At 39.9% G+C, this 12,457-nt stretch overlaps 6 protein-coding genes across 7 annotated transcripts in view; 5 read left to right on the top strand and 1 right to left on the bottom strand.

Annotated features, from left to right (window-relative positions):
- LOC145457804 (RNA polymerase-associated protein CTR9 homolog) overlaps nt 1-12,457 on the top strand; it is a 486,484-nt gene that overhangs the window by 108,119 nt on the left and 365,908 nt on the right. The gene's annotated exons all lie outside the window — the stretch shown is intronic.
- LOC145457831 (toll-interacting protein B-like) lies at nt 6-1,857 on the bottom strand. Its single transcript, XM_080336130.1, has one exon. The coding sequence runs from the start codon at nt 1,394-1,396 to the stop codon at nt 572-574; it is 825 nt and encodes a 274-aa protein (XP_080192256.1). The 5' UTR covers nt 1,397-1,857; the 3' UTR covers nt 6-571.
- Nucleotides 5,441-6,465, top strand: LOC145457846 (elongin-C). Its single transcript, XM_080336144.1, has one exon. The coding sequence runs from the start codon at nt 5,526-5,528 to the stop codon at nt 5,874-5,876; it is 351 nt and encodes a 116-aa protein (XP_080192270.1). The 5' UTR covers nt 5,441-5,525; the 3' UTR covers nt 5,877-6,465.
- Nucleotides 6,402-8,451, top strand: LOC145457826 (elongator complex protein 5-like). Its single transcript, XM_080336120.1, has 2 exons — nt 6,402-6,526; nt 6,603-8,451. The coding sequence occupies exon 2, from the start codon at nt 6,902-6,904 to the stop codon at nt 7,817-7,819; it is 918 nt and encodes a 305-aa protein (XP_080192246.1). The 5' UTR covers nt 6,402-6,526; nt 6,603-6,901; the 3' UTR covers nt 7,820-8,451.
- On the top strand, nt 8,484-9,700 carry LOC145457839 (UPF0193 protein EVG1 homolog). The gene has a single exon (XM_080336138.1). It carries the CDS (start codon nt 8,486-8,488, stop codon nt 9,089-9,091), a length of 606 nt encoding a protein of 201 aa, XP_080192264.1. The 5' UTR covers nt 8,484-8,485; the 3' UTR covers nt 9,092-9,700.
- On the top strand, nt 9,737-12,137 carry LOC145457633 (thioredoxin domain-containing protein 9-like). The gene is made up of 4 exons (XM_080335855.1): nt 9,737-9,898; nt 10,496-10,614; nt 10,675-10,831; nt 11,913-12,137. The coding sequence occupies exons 1-4, from the start codon at nt 9,737-9,739 to the stop codon at nt 12,135-12,137; spliced, it is 663 nt and encodes a 220-aa protein (XP_080191981.1).

Raw genomic sequence — 12,457 nt, 5'->3', positions numbered from 1 at the left:
CATAATTGTTTGTCTAAATACAATTACGATGGAGTTAACGTATAAAGTAAGACGCTGGAATAAAAATCTCAAAAGCAGTTTCAAATTGTAGAATATTAATGATTATGAAATTAGAAATATGATCACAATCGAGCAAAGGCATCTCATGATAATTTGGGCTGGGCACGACAATTTGAGTCAAGCGGGAAGTATAGTTTTTATACAATTTTCCAGTCGTGGAATCCTTGAAACTTCGATTAATCGTATTGCAGTATTCGAAACATGTAGTAAAAGGCTACAAACGTTAGCATAAATGTGACATCTCTGTAATGTAAAGTTGCGATCTAAATTAGCACAGCATTGCCACAAGTGCAATGAAATAGGTATGGTCCAAAAAACACAGAATCATCTTTAATGTGATATAAAACTGGCATTGTTTTCTTTATCGTCGTTTATTTGAATCTTTCACAGCGACACTACACAATGAGTGTTACTGGAAGCCTAATACTCGATTCAGAATCAAATCACACGGGTACTCGATTTTGCCAAGCATGTAATGATACTATCCGAGCAGATCAGATAAAAATGAATGTCATTGCATTGTGAGAAGCGAATTTATCGCTGCATCTTTGTTACCGCCACTCGCGTCAAGCACAGTCTTTATAACATCATTGTCCGTATTTGGAAACATTTCCTTCATTTGTCTCACATCTTCCTCTGTGACGGGAGGAGGTTGCGGCCTTGGCGCTGGCGTCATCCCTCCTATTTGGATACCGGGAGGTATCACATAACTGGGTGCTTGCATCATCATCTGAGGCATCATAAACTGGGGGTACGCGGGTCGCTGTTCTTTCTTCATTGTTATTTGCAGATGAATCATCCCTTCTTTTTCATCCCCTAACTTCCCTGATAAAGGCCACCAATCGTCTTCGCTCTTCCCTTTCTTTACATCCTGCGATAAAACAACACGGCCCCAGGCGATGCGACTATCTGTGGAAAATGCTCGTTCATCAAAAACTTCGACTTCAATGCTTTTCAAATCACGATTCACAACCGATGACCAAGTTTTGCCCCAATAAGGTGTTTTTCCTCCGCTGGTCGCAGTAGGTGTTTCAAAAATACCGTGCCCAACTCTTAATCGACAGTACGGATCCATTTTTGTCATTCCGTAGCCTTTATTCAACTTTGCTTCGATGACAGTTACAGTTAACCTGTGTGAAGTCACCATTGCCTGAGGGTGTGCGTACATTTGTTGCTGTGAAACAGGCATATGACCTCCCATCGGTTGTTGAGGGGGTGGAATCCGCAAAAATTCGGCAGATAGCTCTCCGACGTATACTTTACCGCGACGTGTCTCTTTTAATTGAAGCGAACCATAATTAGTCGTCTCTGTAGGCTGTGGAGCTGCAGCCGCCATTGCAAAATATTCAAGAAAAACTTCAAATCAGTATGAATATAGCATCGATGTACGAGACTGAAAAACAGCAACCGAAATTTAAACATTACAAGCAACATGATGAGGTCAGTGTTGCCTGCATGGAATCGGTGTCCTGTGCTCACAAAATTCCTTATTTTATTTTTTATTAAATTATTTGGAGAATCATCGCTGCCCACCTGTTATATTGGGCAAAACATACCGAGATTCCAGTCGGGCAGTGTTGTAATGAAGGTATAATACAAAGGTTTAAATTTCATACATTGTATTAATCGTCAATGTCGCCAACTATTCTACTGGAGAAGCATTGATGTCTGCTACTATCCTGACTTTACCAGGAAATATTTCATCATTCTACTTGACTAACTGTAACACTATCTTGGCCCACGCAAACAAAGACACAAAGAACGTTATATTTCTTTCCACTCGCAAGTGGACGTTAAATAAGGTGTGAAAGCTATAGGATAGCTATAGGTCTGCTATTGGCTCTATAAAGTAAGCTATGTATTAGGGATTTTTTTCAAAAGCGAATACAAACATTGCGGCATATCGACTAGAATCTACAGCCATGCCGATATAACTCTGCCGCAAGAATAGCCTGTGACTTGAAATGACAATTTTTCATAACCTAACGGTTTCCTGCCTGAGCCTGTGTATTTTATCTGCATATTGACAATTCACACTCACTTCACTTGTTGATGGTTCCATTTAATTACTTCTTTTCATATTGGTTCATTACTCCTTATCCATTCCGTAAATATCCCAATTTCTATTAACCAGTGAGCCAATTTTCTGTCATTTCAACTTGGGAATAAAATCCATCCTGCTGACTGAAAACGTTGCTGTCACTGTCACACATCTCCTTCAATGCAGTTAAGTCGAAAATCTACGGGAGCTCCCTAGATGCTAGATTTGGACCACATAGCGAAATTATGAATTTAGATTGCAACTACTGTTTTTGACAAAAAAAGCAGAAAAATAAAATGTACCCAGAATCAGGGGTGATTATAAATTGGTGATATCAGCATGTATTGTAGCGACGTCATGTTGGGTTAGGGTAGGGTAGGGTTCGGAGTTATGTAAGAGTCAAGGTTCACCCACTAACAGACAGATTGGCAGTTACAATATACAATATATCTCGCTAACATAACCTTATATGACATCGCCATGGCATATGGTGACATCGCCGACATTTCTGACATGGCCAATTTATATCCACCTCATAATCAGTAAACAAAACTTCATGCCCGTCATTACGTGACGTCAGAGAATCTTCGCGATTTCACAACAAATAAATCGTCACGTCGAGTAATTTGCCTGAAACATCGCATGTGGTTCATTTGAGGCTTCTATCACGAGGTTCTCGAAATTCTAACTATGTAGGCAAATGACCCTATTCTTCTTAGATCGCCTAGAGACCCAGGTGGGTGTCTGATCTCAAATACAAAGTTTCGTCGGCATCTACTTATCTTTCATTGCAGTCTTGTGAGGTTTTGAAGTCATGAAATTTTGTGAATAAACTTGAACTTGAAATCAAACTCTACTGTAATAATCGGGGGAGATAGCGTAGTGGTGACGGTAAGCGCCTACGAATGGGGCGCCTACGAATCGATTCCCGTCGGAGGCTCGTCTTGGCTCCTCTTCTCCCGAAGCCCAAACGAAAGAAAACACTCACAAGGAATGGAGAGAACTAGAAAGGGCCGCGGTTTAAAAAGATTAACATCGAAAAGAACTGTTACATCGGGCACTCTAGGACTAGGTCGAGGTGGATGCAGACTAAAAGCATCGCAACTGCGTGTCGTTCGATATCCTCCTATCTGTTCATTACATCGCATTGTGCATTGTGTGTGACTTGTTCAGATGAAACATATAAGCCAACGATTATTGATTATTATTATTGAATCGTCAGATTATAAATTTTCATCCGCTCAAGACACACACAATGCGATACACACAATGATATATATATATCGCATATATATCGCATACATATATAGATATATGTATATATATCATTGGATACACAAGACAAAATGCGATGTAATGAACAAATAAGAGAATGCCGAAACGACCAGCTACCGTATAATAATCTGGCATCCACGTCGTCCTAATGCCAGCTGTAACAAGTGTTCGGTGTTAATCTATATTTGGCTGTCTTTCTTTAGACGCTCGTCTCAGCTATTTTTCATTCGTTTCTTTAAATTCATCCTGCATCGGGTCTTTTTATAGGCTATGGACAGTGGACACGGGGGAGAAGGAGCCCAGATAAACATCCTTGCTGCGGAACGTTCTACCATAGCCTTTATACAGGCTATGTTTCTACTCAGTCAGTCAGTCAGTCAGGTTTATTAATATTTTCATCGTTTCAAAACATCACAAGACTGCGATACAATGAAAAGATAGGAGGGTGTCGAAACAACTTGGAGTAGCCATTAAGATCAGACACCCACCTTAGCCTATGCACACTGAATGAAAAGTAATGCAGAGAATATAAGATGCAAGCGACAAAATGGGGTGGCATGTGGCGAAAATCGATCCTGGTACGTCAAACGTAGCTGACTGTGGTGATGTTTAAATGAAAAATTCTGTATATTCCCATATTTTATGACGGTTGCCGGTGAACTCGGCACTTGGTGAATTCGGCCGGACGAACTCGGCACTTGGTGAACTCGGCACTTGGTGAATTCGGCCATTGGTGACTTCGGCCATTGGTGAACTCGGACATCGGGAAATTTTGTAATAAAGTGTATTAACAGCTATTAATATGAATCATTAAACTAATAATAGTATTATCAAGTGATTGGCAATCTTGTAAGGAGGTCAGGGCATGCGTAGATCACACAGTCACGGCGTGATTAGATCACGTGATCACGGATTGCGCAAGCGCGGGAGATACGCGACGTTCGCACATCGACCACGCGTGGTCGGCTCAGTGTTGATTTGACTTGGCATGGGACGGACGGACGACTTTTGAGAAGATGGATATCTGTGTTTTATGCAATAACGAAGTTTTGGATCGCCAATAAACGTTTCCCATAAACACGAACAAAAATTTATCAACGTCAAAATAAATTGTTTTTTTTTGTGCTTTTTGGAGAGACGGATATTAGGGTTGGGGAAAAGGGGTATTAGGGTTTGGAAGGGGGATGTTAGGGTTGGGGGAAAGAGGGATATTAGGGTTGGGGAAAGGGGGATATTAGGGTTTGGAAGGGGGATGTTAGGGTTGGGGGAAAGAGGGATGTTAGGGTTGGGGAAATGGGGATATTAGGGTTGGGGGAAAGGGGGATACTAGGGTTCGGGGAAAGGGAGATTGGAGGTGGGTTAGGGTATCCCAAGATTAGGGTTGGGGAAGTGGGGATATTAGGTTGGGGGATTGGAGGTGGGTTAGGGTATCCCAAGATTAGGGGAGGGGGGATACTAGGTTGGGGGAAAGGGGGATTGGAAGTGGGTTAGGGTATCCCAAGATTGGGGAAGGGGGGATATTAGGTTGGGGGAAGGGGGGATATTAGGTTGGGGGAAAGGGTGATTGGAGGTGGGTTAGGGTATCCCAAGATTAGGGTTGGGGATGTTAGGTAAGGGGGGGAAATGTGGATATTAGGAGAAGGGGGGATTGGAGGTGGGTTAGGGTCAAAGTTGGGGTTAGGATATCCCAAGATTAGTGCCGAGTTCACCGGCAAACATTCCAGTAACCAATCATGGTGACCGGTACCGCTACGCGATCTACCACGGCACGTGATTCTTCTTTATCTGAGATATATATTCAATGCATTTGTATTACAAAATTTCCCGATGGCCGAGTTCACCAATGGCCGAATTCACCAAGTGCCGAGTTCACCAAGTGCCGAGTTCGTCCGGCCGAATTCACCAAGTGCCGAGTTCACTGGTAATCTTTTATGACAACTTCTAGGTTTTAGATTTTCTTAAATTTAGATTTTCCTCAATCAGGTCAAAATCTCCACATACACGTCTCAGTAAAAAATCGCCAAAATCCATGATATTTGTTCAGCGCGGGGATTTCCCATCGTAACTAGGATTGATTTTTGACGGTTGCCACTTGCCAGAGCGTGGCTCACTGATTTAAAATCGTGTCCGTAAAATATCTACGAAGAATATGTCTGACGAAAAAATGGACGAAGAGAAGAAATACGGTGGATGTGAAGGTCCAGACGCGATGTACGTACGCTTAGTTTCTTCGGACGGACATGAATTTATAGTGAATCGAGAGCACGCTTTAACTTCGGGCACTATCAAGGCTATGCTGAGTGGTCCCGGACAGTTTTCCGAAAATGAGACGAATGAGGTCTGTTTCCGCGAGATTCCGTCTCACGTCCTCGCTAAAGTTTGCCAATATTTCGCCTACAAAGTGAGATACACAAACAGCTCGACGGAGATACCAGAATTTCCCATCGACCCACAGATTGCTTTGGAGCTTCTAATGGCTGCCAATTTTCTAGATTGCTAATTTCTGTGTGATGTCTGTATTTCATTGCTGATCTCATTAACTTGGAAATGATTAGTGAAACTGGCTATTTGTTAATCTATCAAATGTGGATTAGTATCATTGAAATTTACAATTGAATGTATGTGGGTTTTACTGTATACCATGCTTTGCATTTTAAGCAGCCAGGAAGTATGTTGCATATGTTTCTAAAGTCTGTGTTTTTGTCAAATATTCGACTGATTGTACTTCATTGTACTTCTTGAATTGTGTCAACTGAATATCAATATTTAAAACAACCCGCATAGGCCTAACCTGGTATCAAAATTTGGTTACTTCAAACCAATTGATTTTGGTTTTTCCGCTATCACAACTGAATCAATGTCTGTTATGTCACATATTTAACGAGATTTCGACTGAGACTTGAAGTTACTCTTCCAATCGTAAAATATTCAGTTAAATCCGGTCAATTTAATAAGTCAATATGAATGTCTGACTATATTTGTGAATGAGTTAATTTCCTGATGATAATCGTTGCATGCAACTGCGCACCATTACTATTTAAAATATTTGTGATGTTATGTAACTTGCATTTTTTTTAAATGTAAACAGATTATAAAGTACTTAAACTTGAATACATTACAATATTGTTTCGTGAAGGCTGGAAATATAAAGTGAGTTTTGGAATTTTTCCTTTATTTTGTTTGTATTGATCGGTTCTCTAATTCTAGATTATTTCTATGATGGCAGCTGGAATTAACAAACCAACGTCCAGGGAATCAGATTCGTCTCATGCGGTCCCCACAAACTTGGAAATCTCCGATCCCGAACAAGAGATTGACAGCTTAAACAGTCTTTTAGATCGCCTCGAGGATTGCGTGGATAATTTGGATCAACAGGCGACGTCCCTGACTGATAAAATCAAAGATTTTCTGGACGAAAACAGGAATAATCCGGAGAGTATTTCAGACAAATCGTAAAAACTGCAATCATAAATACATCAATCATTGTTCTGTCCCATTTATAATCACATATCTATATCGTGTGCAATGTTTGAGCAAGTGGCTAACGGCGACTGCGAGTTTGACTTCATGCTGCTCACAGACCGATCTCGGCTACCAGGATGGCCTGTTTTCTGGGCTGCTTTCAACGGAATTGCTTCCAAGTTTAAAGATTTACATCTATTTACTTTTGAAAAATTACCGAATGAACATCAAAAAAACTTACCCTCTCATTTTACCGGGAAAGTGCATTACCATGACTATGCTTCAGATCCGCTAGGATGGAATGGTGAAAAAGATCCTATTTTGTCCAAGTTTTGGATTTCCGAACAAGTACAGAATTTAGGAAGTGAAGACACTTTGATAGTTATTGATTCGTTGATTCCTTTCTTAAAATACTGTGGTTTGCAACAATTTAGTTTCAACCTTGAGACTATTCGTGACGTATTCTCAAAAACAAGAAAGAAATTTTCCATTTTCGCATTGCTTCATCGAGATCTTTGTGATCGAAGGATGGTAAAACGAGTTTCATACTTATCAAATTGCGTTTTGAATTTGGTGAGTCTGGACGAAATCGGACGTTTCTCGAAATCATCAACAGAAAACGAGAATCTGTGCGAAATAATTCGCAAGAAAAAAGGAGGCAAAATTACTGAATCTATCGAGTCTTTTATCATCACAAAATGTGTTATCGTCTCAAAGCCATGGCAACCGCAAACCCAAATCAAAGATTTTGATGTCGGGGACTCTCCTGATTCGCTCGAGGAGGAAGAGCTGGTCAGGTCTACATTCAAGTTGAATTTAAGCGAGAGAGAGAAAGACGCTCGGAGCAAATTGGTGATGCCTTATACGAAGCCGTCTCATTTGAGAGCTACGCAGCTACCTAGTGATGGAATGATTTATTACGAGCCTGACGACGCCGATGATTTTGATGATGAAGATCCGGATGATGACCTTGACTTTTGACCCTTTCGTTGTGTCATAATCGTGGTTTCATTTCTGATGACTGAACCAGGCCGATAACGATAAAACTGCTATCTTGACTGATATTCAAAAGATATGGCCTATGGCGCATTTTCACCACCTCGGAGCCTTTATTTGAATATACTAGCAACGTTTGACCCATTTTGTTGTCATAATTGTAGAGACTGACTGATTATCGGGTTTTTGAGCTGAGCAAAATGGAGTATCTCATGACTTTTATAGTGTATGAATGCTGTGGAAAGTTCAAATACCTATGTACCTTTTATGCGAATACAAAGAATACAGTGCCATTTCTACATCTCGGTATTTACCTCCGTATATATTTGACTGGCTTTACAGGCAATGCTATGCTTGGACATGAAATTAACTACAATGACTGGACACCTGCATAAGCTATAAGAAATACGTCAATATTCCCAGTTTTGCAGTCTCATAGTATAGTTCTCTGAATTCCTACTAGTGTGCTGTGGTGTCATGTCATATTTTTCATGTGTACTGACTGATACACCGTATTTCTTTCAAATTTTAGTCTATATTACTTGTGAAATGATAACTGGTCGGGCTCTGAACAATCATGCTTCATATGTGATTTCTTGTTTTTGTCTGTGTCACAGTTTGTTATTGAACTAGATAGAAATAAGAATAGTCATGGCTTCTAAAGGAGGATTATTCGGTGCTGCTGAAACACCGGCCTACAGCAAGGAAACACACGATCTTCTCAAAGTTATGATGGAAGAATCGCGTTTAACTAACTTCCAACGTCGCAGTCTCAAGGAGTCGATGCAAAACGGACGCAGTTTACCCGTTGGTGTCGGACCCACTTCCAGGATACGTAAAAAGAAGGAAATTTCATCCGCACCTCGTCCCCGGGGAGTAGTGTCTTCCAACATGAGAACTATTGACAAAATAGAAGAAAGCGGTGCTTATGAGCGTGAGCAATACGTCCCCAAACCCATCAGATCATTAGAGAAAGAGAAAGAAAGACTCTCTAACTTGATGGCTTATGGAGAAGAGGTCGAAATGCCCAAAAAACAAAAGCAAGTAAAACCTCCCCCCTCGCCGAAAGATCGTTTTGACGAAATACAGGAAGAAATCGCCGAGCGTCAGAATTTTTTGGACGAAATGATAAATCTAGGGCAGGGAGAGAAATATCGTTCCGTCATCTCCACGCAGATTTCGCAGCTTATTCGGGAAATGGAAGTAATCGATCGGAAACGCAACGCGGAGTTGGATAAAATTTTAGACGCAAACTGACTCTGCTAGAGTTTATAAAAAACTAGTCCCACTGTGCACTGTCCGCTGTATTTTTATGCTAGAAATGAATGTCAGAGATCTAGTAAATTTTTCATGATTACTGAGGCTGGGCAAAGTCATTCGAGTACTTCAATCTGAATCGAGTCTTGGATGCAGACTTGGATAACGAGTTGATTCTATGTCGTTAATCCGATTCTAATCTAATTTGTGAAATGTTTCTATGTTCTCATTTTAACTGCTGATTTTCCTGTAAATGCTACAGGAGAACTGTGTCATGCAAAAAAAGCTGAGCCTGTGCAGACATTCACCGTTCTTATGCTGTTGAAAATGAACTGTGTTTTGATATGAACTGAACCTATTCCATCTCCAAATTTTTGCCAATTCAGTTTTTCAAATTCTAATCTAAATTAGAAAAAAATGTGTAGCTCTAATTCTAATATTAATCTAATTTCGAAAAGCTGAAAATTTTCTAGTTGTTAAACTCTGCTGGAATAGTCGAGTGAAAATGGAATCGTTCATGCATTTGATTTTGCCGAGCCTTAGCGATTACCTACCATTTTGTTCAATACTGAGTAGTCTCGTAATTTATCAATGTTCTTGTTTCAACAGACTTTAAACTGTTAACTTAGACTTTAGTCTTTCAAAATGGAGGGCATGATAGAGAATCACGTCTTGCAAGCGGCCAAAGCCGTGGAAGAAAAACTAGACGCGGAAATCAACCGTCTCGATAAAATGGACGACGATGATCTCGAAGCGCTTAGGGAGAAAAGAAAACAAGCTTTGAAGAAGGCTCAGGCGCAGAAACAGGTTTGTCGTGATTAGAGCCATGGACCGTTATTAGAATCTTGAGCAGATACCAATAAAACTGATATATTCAGCCGATATTCATAAAATACAGCATCTAGCTTGAATCGGATTTTATTTGATTGACTTTGAAACAATGTGATAAACATGGGCCTAGATATGGCCAAAAAACAATTGAAATTTTACCAAACCTTGATTTTCTATCAATTGGAATAATGGATCTCAAAATTTGAAAAATAGACACCGGTAATTTTCTTCGATTCCACTTCGACGACTTGCACTAGTTACCTTTATGCTTTATTTTAAGTCCAATAGCTTCGCTACTACAGTCCGGAATTGAGCCAAATTTAGTGTGCAGCATCATTTTGATCGACCCAACAATTTTATCGAATAGCCGATACAATTTGAAGAAACAAGCGATGGCTGACAATTTGAAGAAACAAGCGATGGCTGCAAATGCTCAAAAGTTTTGTGTTCAAGTTTTGTATTTAAATATCGGCCGAATATACTGGGGTTATCGGTACTCAACATTCCGATATCGGTCATGCTCTAGTTTAAACTCGAAAATGGAAAGATGATTTTTGTTCATTTAAATTGAAGGAGTGGTTGAGCAATGGTCACGGTGTTTTGAATGAACTCCCGTCGGAAAAAGACTTTTTTGAAGAATGTAAAGCAAATAAGCTGGTGGTTTGTCATTTTTATAAATCGACGACTGTCAGGTGGGGAATTGCAATGTTTCGTGTTTTCGTTAACTTTCATTACCGCTTTCCGCGTTCCAGATGTCAGATTTTGGACAAACATCTTGAAATCATCGCGAGGAAGCATCTGGAAACCAAGTTCTTGAAACTAAACGTCGAAAAAGCTCCGTTTTTGACGCAGCGACTCAAAATTCGAGTGATCCCTACATTATCGTGTGTCATCGACGGCAAGACGAAGGTATTTTGAGGCTAAATAGGCTTTTTGGGGTACAAAACTAAAATATCGCTACACACGAATGTCGATATTCCGAATTTGATATTTGGTTAACCAAATCCCAAAAAGAGAAGGGATTTTATCATTGTGACATAGATGACAAAAATATTTCTATATTTTGGCATTTAAGCTAGGCTTTTTGAGGCACAAAACTTCAATATATATTTGAATAATATATTCAAATTGATCAATTATATTTGGAACGTATCTACAGAGACATTTGCCCCCCATGACGTTGTTTTCAGTGGGTCACAGAGCTTATGTGCGTGGCATTTTGTCTGGTTTACCATACCGTCAATAAGATATGTCCTTATCTAGAATGTAATGAATAATTATAATAGAATATTAATCGCCATTGATTCTCGTCAGGTAAAGGCAAATGTAAATTTCAAGCCAGTGACGTCATATTTAGTGATACGACTGTTGATATACATTATACAATATATTTTCCAATTCTCTACTAGTTGATGACGATTACCCCATGACGAGAGTCAGCCGAACATATTTGGCTCCATTACAATATGAATATACTTTTCAAATGTATGTCCAAGCTCTGTACCTCCTAGAAGCTCTACAAATGTAACTAAAAATGATAAAAATCAAGTGATGAATATTGTTTTTATTCTGAAAGCATTGCATTTGATGACAGCATTGCATCAATTGTGTATTAATAAATCCAAAATGGTTATGAGCTTAAATTGTGATATACGGCATCAGTATGTATTAGTGTATTCGGGGGAGGTGTTAGGGTGGGTTAGTATTAGGGGCCGAAAAGTGCCTAATTCACAGATAACCCATCAACTAAACCCCGCAAAAGTGATGAACTAATGCATTTTTTTAGTGATCAGCTTCCCAAATTTTTGGTTTCGGGGCAGGTTTTCGTTAAACGTTATTCGGCTGACATATAGTTTTTACTAATTGAGTGTGTCATGATCTAAAAAGGCTGAAAACCTAAGGACTTGCACAGTTGATTAAATTTGATGATATGATCATATTCTTTGTTGAGCTTTTTCTATCACTGAGTCTATAATCCTATTTCTGTCAGGATTACATTGTCGGCTTCACGGACCTCGGAAACTGCGACGATTTCTCCACGGAGATGCTGGAGTGGCGTTTGGGTTGCGGTCAAGTGATCCACTATTCCGGCGACCTCATGAACCCCCCGGACGTGCAAAAGTCGGGAGACGGTCGAAAACCGATGACTTTTCTGGGAAAGCAGAAAAAAACCATCAGAGACGGAGATTCGGACGGAGATTCTGATGACGAATGAAATTTCCTAGCATTTATATTGTCTTCAGAATTTTATGTCTAGAGCAGTGGTTTTTTACTGGGGTTCGGCGGACGTCAAGGCTCACACCCGGGGCATACAGCAGAAGTCACAGTTCTAAGTTATTACGGAAGTAGTGGTCGTCATTAGGGCTGAGCACAATGATTCGATTACTCGTATCTGAGTCAAGTATTATTTCCAATTATTCCAGTTGAGAAGTAAGAGATGGATTTTTCGAGTACTGAAATTATATACTCCTAGCCATTGAGAGTTAATTGATAGTAAAATTATATTCTCGATAGAGTTTGGTACTGCGGAAGGCT

The sequence above is a fragment of the Botryllus schlosseri genome, chromosome 15 (genome assembly GCF_051294905.1).
Source record: "Botryllus schlosseri isolate E-star chromosome 15, Bs_hap1, whole genome shotgun sequence".
In the NCBI taxonomy this organism is placed as follows: Eukaryota; Metazoa; Chordata; class Ascidiacea; order Stolidobranchia; family Styelidae; genus Botryllus; species Botryllus schlosseri.
The sequence above is the reverse complement of the archived record's forward strand: the minus strand, read 5'-3'. Positions and strand labels throughout refer to the sequence as shown.

Coding starts and splice junctions, on each gene's coding strand:
- LOC145457831 (XM_080336130.1), bottom strand. CDS start 1,396: ATGGCGGCTGCAGCTCCACAGCCTACAGAGACGACTAATTATGGTTCG.
- LOC145457846 (XM_080336144.1), top strand. CDS start 5,526: ATGTCTGACGAAAAAATGGACGAAGAGAAGAAATACGGTGGATGTGAA.
- LOC145457826 (XM_080336120.1), top strand. CDS start 6,902: ATGTTTGAGCAAGTGGCTAACGGCGACTGCGAGTTTGACTTCATGCTG.
- LOC145457839 (XM_080336138.1), top strand. CDS start 8,486: ATGGCTTCTAAAGGAGGATTATTCGGTGCTGCTGAAACACCGGCCTAC.
- LOC145457633 (XM_080335855.1), top strand. CDS start 9,737: ATGGAGGGCATGATAGAGAATCACGTCTTGCAAGCGGCCAAAGCCGTG. Junction 9,899..10,495: donor AGGCTCAGGCGCAGAAACAG/GTTTGTCGTGAT, acceptor TTTAAATTGAAG/GAGTGGTTGAGCAATGGTCA. Junction 10,832..11,912: donor TCATCGACGGCAAGACGAAG/GTATTTTGAGGC, acceptor TATTTCTGTCAG/GATTACATTGTCGGCTTCAC.